The following is a 7,864-nucleotide window of genomic DNA, read 5'->3' on the forward strand; positions in this document are numbered from 1 at the left end:
GGTATGGCACCACCAAAGTAAAATGATAATGAACCCATTTTGACTGCTCCTGTAACAGACTTAATTTGTCTATTGTACTATCTTAGATGTTATGATTGTACTGATGAATCCATGGATCTTGTCTGTATTATTTTTTAAAAAATTTTATTAAATATTTTTTTAAAGTTTATTTATTTATTTTGAGAGAGAGAGAGGGCGAGTGAGCGAGTGGGGGAGGGACAGACAGGGAGAGAGAGAATCCCAAGCAGGGTCTGCACAGACAGAGCAGAGCCCAATGCAGAGGGTCAAACCCCTGAACCCGTGAGTTCATGACTTGAGCCGAAATCAAGAGTCAGAAATTTAATCTTGTCTGTATTATTTATTTTTGTCTTTTGCTCATTTACCTGTGATGTCATCTTCTTTGACGTTTCCTTAGAGTTTTTAGACCATGGTTGAAGCCACTGGAACTGTGGTAGTCTCAGGTGTGCTTGTGATGGTGAATTCTGAGGATGCTTCTGTAGTGACTACAGTGTTCACTATTGGTTCAGTGGTAGGAGTAAGTGTAGGCTCAGCAGTAGCAATGGTATTGATGGTAGGGTTGCCTGTCTTATCCTGAATTTTCTTTGGGGGAATGGCAATAAATGACACAGGTAGGTGTGGGTGACGTACCACAGTGGGTGTGTAGGTATTTGGCAGGACTTGCCACTGAGGAATTTGGACATGTGGCCTAACTGCAACTGGTTTTGCATAATATGGATAGGGCATATATTGATTATTAACTGGTACAGCTGGTTTATGTGGGTAGTAACTGGGCTCATAGTGAGGATAGTTACTCAGTACATAATGAACTGGGATATACTTGGCAGTTTTCTGATTAAGCAATCTTTCATCATTTTCACGGCACTGCAAAAAGAATACATTGTGCAGATGGTATAATTGTAGGCTAGACTCTTAAATCAGAACTTTTTGAAGTAATATATTTTAGTATTTGACATTGAAGAAATACAATATTGGAAGCAGTGAACTCAACAACCATATTATTTTACAAGATACAGATTTGTACACTTCTCTTCCATTTCTTGATTTTCAACAAATATTAAAAATAATATTAGTTTCAAACAGATTAGATGAGGTAATCCATAATGTAAACCACATTGCCAGGTCTTGGCATATATGAATAGTGCTCAATAAATGTTGGGCATTATAATAAGTACAATACCTAGAAAAGTCTCATAGAGAGCTTTGACATATTATGCACAAACATAGCACATGCAAAGAAATATATGTGCATATATAACTTTTAAAATATGTGTATATCTGTGTTCGTACCACATATTTGTAATTGTTTACAAATTTTATTTATCTAGAGATTAGGTTGAGCGCACATTTTTTTTTTTCTAAACTAATTATAGCAGAATAGTAAAACAATGTGATGTGGGAGGATTCCTGGATTTATACTTTGGATTCTTTTCAGCTTCATTTTATTCACTAAAGATCACTTAGGGAATTTTCTGTTTTTATTTGCCTCTCTTCTATCGGTTATGTGAATTTATAAAAATACGTCATTAAATCTTCCCATGTGAATAAAAACAAATCAACAAATTACACTCCAAAGCAACTATTTCTCATAAAAGGAGACATATCTAAATGTGTTCATTCAAACATATTTGGAAAACAAAAAGAGGAAGTAAATGCAAGTGTATGAGAGGTATTCAAAGATGGGTCAGAAAAGATCCTTCCCCCAGTCTTTAGTCAGGAGAGATATTAAACTTTATATTTGTTTTCCTTTTCTCCCCAATATTAAGTTCTGAGATAATTTTCTCATGCTGCAAAATATACATGAAAACGAAAAATACGTGACTTGGGTCATAAAAAGAATCCAAGATTTTCAGGTGAATATTGAGGTCGATTCATACGATTGTTTGCTGAAGTGATTTTTTTGGTAAAGATTATTATTTTATGGGGTTTACGTATTAATTTTTAGACAGAAGGCATTTAAGTACCATTGAACTGTGCATAATATTATACTTTAGAGTTCATGTCTCTACAAGAAATAATTAAAAGAAACTTACAGTTGGTTGTTCTTGGTTTTGCACCTGTGCACCCTGCTGCAGTTCACAAAAATGAGAAATAAGTTTAAAAAAGCAAGGCAAAGTCCAGATTTTTTGTGGTTTAAAAATCTTTTGTACTAAAGACAAAACATTGTTTCTCTGTTTTTGCTTTAATATTGTAAAATATTGTAATGCATTCTCCATGGTTGTTTAATCTATAGGGTCTGTGAGCCACTCAGGAAGTGATAGCAATAAGCTAATTAAAATCTTTAAAAATCACCACCTGGGGAGAAAATTTTAAGGTTGAAAATAGTATGATCATCTGACTCCTATGCCAACAAATATACATATTTGTTTAAATGGAAAATATGAATAACCTATATTCAATTTGTATTCAATTTACATTGTGTTTTTGGTTTCTTTTTTTGTTTGATTTTTGAATGTACATTATTATAAATAAGAGGGGCATTGAGCATAGTTTTTTCTGCTCTCCTACTAAGATAATTTATGAGGTTTATTTCGATTAAAGAACGGCCTCTTGTATAACATTAATATATAATGTTATATAAAAAATAGTGTTTTTTTAATCAACTTTCATTTGTTTTTATAATACTGTTCTTAATTCTGGATTGCAACATGCATAGGGAATCAGGAGTGAAAAAACAATTTCCATAGGCATATATATAGAGCTTTAAAAACTCACAAAGTTTATATAAACTTTTGAGATGAGGTTATAAGATTAAACATTTTTAAAAATGATAGATCTAGTTTAGGACAGTTCACACATATCCTTTGGATATAGAAAGACTCTTTTGGATGATGTTGGTACAGAAAATTAGAAATTTGATAAAATAATAAAACTCACATATGTTGAGATAGAGATTTCTTTGCTCTAAATGCATTTAATTACTAAACTTACTAAATTACTAAATTAAAACTTAAAAGGTAATATGAATATTGTAGAAAGTTTGCATATACCCCCAAATTGAGATAATCTAGACATCTTCATATTATATCAATCTGTACATATGTTCCTAGTATATGTTCCTGTTAGTACACATATTGTATCTTGCTTTTTTTCAAGAAGCAATATCTCATCTTTTTTTCCCATTTATCATATAGTTTTTATACTCAAATATCTATATTGGAAAAATAAATGATAAATGATTCTGTCATGAAATGTTTATTCTTTATTGTTAACCGTTAAGGCTTCTTTCAAAAAATGTTTTATTAATAGATAGATGAGTAACATCTGTATATCACTGTCCTTTTTAATAGTTTTCATAGATGCCTTAAAATAGTTTTAAAAAATATAACTTTTGGGGGTGACAAAAATCCTTTAATGGGAATTATCGGATTGCTGTACAGAAAAGTTGTGCCAACTTATTTTTTTTTTAATTATTTTTTTCAACGTTTATTTATTTTTGGGACAGAGAGAGACAGAGCATGAGAGGGGCAGAGAGGGGCAGAGAGAGAGGGAGACACAGAATCGGAAACAGGCTCCAGGCTCTGAGCCATCAGCCCAGAGCCCGACGCGGGGCTCGAACTCATGGACCGCGAGATCATGACCTGGCTGAAGTCGGACGCTTAACCGACTGCGCCACCCAGGCGCCCCAAGTTGTGCCAACTTATAATTCCACCAGTAGGCTATAAGATTGTGCAATTCATCACATAATGTTAATAATAAACATTATCTTAACTATATTTGGAGAGAAGGGACAAATTAACATGTATAAGATACTATCACAAAATATGTATAGTTTTCATTGTTCACAAGATTGAATGGTAAAATCTATAAACTTTCATTCTTTTTGAATTATTTATTCATGTCCCTGGGGCTTGAAGCCTTTGTGAAAATGCGAAGAAGTGTTTGGGAGCTACAGTAAGCTCAAGTAGCTCAGGAAGAGGTTGCTATAGACCAGGCAGTTGTGGATCATGTGATACTGCGATTTATAATAAAAAATATATATTTGGTCTTCATTCCAGGTTCTGGCACAGTGCTGCTCCTAAAACCCTTGTGATTTCCTAAGTGATGGGCATGGGGTTGGGAAGAAGGTGTCTTTCATTATGTTAATGAAGTGAATTTGGACACCACCTAAGGATGGAGACTGGTTGCCAGAGAAACCAACCTTTTCTTTTTTCAATGTTTATTTATTTATTTTGAGAGAGAGAGAGAGCTCCAGCAGGGGAGGGGCAGGGAGAGAGGGGAACAGAAAATCCTAACTAGGCTCCGCTCTGGGAGTGCGGAATCTGACAGGGGGCTTAAACCTAGGAAACAGGAGATCAGACCTGAGCTGAAACCAAGAATGGGATGCTTAACTCAGTGAGCTATCCAGGTGCCTCATGAGAAACTAACCTTTTGGTTTGAAGGTTGGGGCTTTCAATCCCACTCTGTAATCCTTTAGGGAGGGGAAAGGGATTGGAGGTTGAGTCAGCAGAAAACAGCCAATAATTTAGGCAGTCATCCCTATGTAAGGAAGCCTCCATCAAACCCCAAAAGGATGGGTTCAGACAGCTTCTGGGTTGGTAAGCACATGGAAATTCAGGGAAAGTGACTTTCTTGGAGAGGGCATAAGACCTCTGTACCCCCTTCTTACATACTTTACCCTATGTATCTCTTCATCTGACTGTTCCTGAGTACATCCTTTTATGATAAACCAGTAATCTAGTAAGTAAAACATTTCCTGAATTCTGTGAGCTGCTCTAGCTAATTAACCAAATCCAAGGAGGGGAATGTGGGAAACTCCCATTGATAGCCAGTCTTCAGAACTACAGGCAACAGCCTGGGTTTGTGACTAGTGTCTGAAGTGAGAGCAGCGGGACAGTCTGAACCCTCAACCTGTGGAATTTGACACTGTCTCTGGGTAGATGGTTTCAGAATGGAGTTGGAATCTCTGACACACTGCTGGTGTCCAATAATTGCTTGGTGTTGTGTGAGAACTCCCACTCCCAAACACATGTTGGCAATGTGTCCAGGAACCTAAAATAATAATTTTCTTATTTCAGTTTTAATCCTGATTATTCAGAGAGAAAACCTAAGTTCAAAATGTGCTGGTGGGCAAAGTAAAATGGAATTTCAAGGAATAAATGAAGTAAAATAAATGTAAAAGTCATAATAATTCAAAATTTTAAGGAGTTTGACTCTAAGAATTTACCTAATAGAATTATTTAATAAATATTAGCTTAAAAGGAAGTCTAAGTTGAATAATACATGAATTATGAAACAAAGACTAGTACCTTCCAAAATTTATAATCTAAGAGATGGTCATGTAACATCATCTTATGTTTGTTTTCTTATTCTTGCTATGGGCAAATAAGTGCCTGGGATATCTGAATAATCTCTCTTTCTTGGATCTCTCTCTCTCTCTCAAAAAAAAAAAACAACAACACATTAAATTTTTTTTTAAAAAGTTAAATAAAAAGAATTTATGATCCTGGGTTATGACTTATATATTTATTCTTTAGGAATTATTTTTAGAACATTTTATAGCTTAAAAATATTTCCAGAATTGTTCTCTCTTTACTTCCCCAATGTATTTTCTGTATAGTATGAGAATTTTAAGGGTTTTTCATACATGTTAAAGTGTGATTTCTTAATTCCTGGGAGCTAAAATCATATCCAGAAGAACATGACTATAATTTTATAATATAAAATCAATAAAACTTTAAGAAAATATAGCAAGTATGCAGTTACTTTGTTACATGAAATATAACTTCACTTTCCACAATAGAACTTTTAAATAAAATTTTCTTAAAATCTTAATACAAATTGATTAGATGAAATCAACTCACCAAAAATGGCAAGGTTAATGCAAGGATATTCACAACTAGGAAAAAAGTCTTCATCATTGCACCTGAAAGTAAATTAAAAAAAATTAAATTAAGAGGATCTGTTATAATTTAGGACTGATTTGGGACAATATTTGCTTGTTTTGTTTTCTTTTTGGTTTAAGGGAAAAACCAGATTTATGGGTAGATTTAGCCAGTGTAGAAAATATTTTATTGTACATTTAAAGAAAAAACAAACTTGAAACTAACAGGGTGAATCTGATACAGGCTTTGCCAACAACTAGCATCAGTTTTAGGAAGAGAGTTACAACATACACAAATCAGTGTAAGAGGAAAGAAAGAAAGTGGAAAATTCCACAAGTGTTTCTCTACAGATAGAGGGTTTTGGTTAAGAGAATCATCAAATTCTTTGTGTAGAAGATGGCATATACGTAGGACTTGTCCATGGAGAAGGATAGGGACAAAAACTTTTCAAGTAGAGGAGAAAGCCTTGGGAACATCCATGGACACTTTGAAGGGAGTGGTATTTTATAAGAAGGGAAAGATAAAGTTGAAAAGAAAGTTTAGGGCAGCAAAGGAGAGGTCTTGAATGCCAGGTGAAAGAGTTAGGCATGGCTTTGTAAACAACAGAAACTAGTTGAGAGGTTTCAGACTGGAGATGTTGGGACTATACATTCCTTTGGAAGACTGAGTTCAAGTCCAGTCCCTATCTACTTGAGTAACTTTAGCCAAGTAATTTCTCTTGACCTTATCTTTCTAATCTATAAACTGAAGGTTTGAACTAAGTGATTTCTAAAATTCTATTAATTCCATGATTGATCTAATGGAAATAGGTAAGATGGAGGGAAGGGGTGGGGCCTGAGACTGCATTCTTTATAATATACTTCGGTAGTAATCATAAATGATATTATTAACTTGATTGTTTTAATATGAAATATAAATATCATAATTACAGTGGTTTTGAATATTTAAAAAAGTAAATTAGTTTTATCCTTCTAATGGAATATAGGGTTGTCACACCTACTTATTTGACCCTTTTTTTAAAAGTTTATTTATTTATTTTGAGAGAGAGAGAGAGACAGAGAGTGAGCAGAGGAGAGGCAGAGAGAGGGGGAGAGAGGATCTCAAGCAGACCCTGTGCTATTAGTGTAGAGCCTGATATGGGGCTTGATCCCATGAACTGTGATATCATAACCCGAGCCGAAATCAAGAGTCAGATGCCTAACCAACTGAGCCACCCAGGCCCCCTATTTGACTCTTTTTTAATAAATTGTCTTTTTAGAAAGATACATATAACACTTCAGACTTTTAATATTTAAGTGCATATCATGTTTGTGAAGTAAATACTAACTACATCCTGTTGTAGCTATTGTTTTTGCCATATGTATAATAAAATTGAGTCCTACCAACAGTTGTACAAAAGAGGTTCACAGAGTTAAAGCCCAGGGTTGGGAAGGGGAATCACATCAGACTCTATTTGCTTCCATTCCCAGGTAATAATGATTTGGAAGACTGTCTACTAAACTGACTTCAAAACTGCTGATAGGATATCAGTGGATAGAAAAGAACTCCTATGGAATCAAATCTGAACAACCTGCAGCAAACTCAGATTTCATTGAGAGAGGTGGAGTTCCTTATTAATTATTTACATGCCAATTAATTTTTTTTATTAAAATATATTTGACATACAACACTGTATAAATTTACCATATTGTAATATGGTTGCCATTGTAGTGATAATTAACACTTCTATCACATCACATAATTACTATTTTTTTTTGTTTTGGTTGGAATAATTAAGATCCAGTCTTGACAAGTATCATGAATATAGACAACAATATTGTATTGTAATCACCAGGTAACTTAAAATTATAGACTGAGCAGTAAATTTTTATGATGAATAAGACTCCAGTTAAGTTCTCACAAAATCATAACACACACATGCACACATGCACACAAAAATTCTGTAAAGTGATAGTAATTCTTCCATTTTTAGCATAAATAGATATCAGAGAGATAAGCCCATACTTTTCCTTATCAGCTGC

At 34.0% G+C, this 7,864-nt stretch overlaps 1 protein-coding gene across 1 annotated transcript; it reads right to left on the reverse strand.

The window, feature by feature from the left end:
* Positions 1-394: 394 nt before the first annotated feature.
* CSN3 (casein kappa) lies at positions 395-5,876 on the reverse strand. The gene is made up of 3 exons (XM_043554761.1): positions 5,823-5,876; positions 2,052-2,084; positions 395-882 (listed from the first exon to the last, which is right to left on the reverse strand). The coding sequence occupies exons 1-3, from the start codon at positions 5,874-5,876 to the stop codon at positions 421-423; spliced, it is 549 nt and encodes a 182-aa protein (XP_043410696.1). The 3' UTR covers positions 395-420.
* Between the last annotated feature and the right edge of the window lie 1,988 nt (positions 5,877-7,864).

Source organism: Prionailurus bengalensis, chromosome B1 (genome assembly GCF_016509475.1).
Source record: "Prionailurus bengalensis isolate Pbe53 chromosome B1, Fcat_Pben_1.1_paternal_pri, whole genome shotgun sequence".
Taxonomy (NCBI): Eukaryota; Metazoa; Chordata; class Mammalia; order Carnivora; family Felidae; genus Prionailurus; species Prionailurus bengalensis.

Excerpts from the sequence above, each read along its gene's own strand:
- CSN3 (XM_043554761.1), bottom strand. The coding sequence starts at position 5,876 with ATGAAGACTTTTTTCCTAGTTGTGAATATCCTTGCATTAACCTTGCCA. Across the intron at positions 2,085-5,822 it reads CATTAACCTTGCCATTTTTG|GGTGCACAGGTGCAAAACCA; the intron begins GTGAGTTGATTT and ends GAACTGCAGCAG. Across the intron at positions 883-2,051 it reads AAAACCAAGAACAACCAACT|TGCCGTGAAAATGATGAAAG; the intron begins GTAAGTTTCTTT and ends TTCTTTTTGCAG.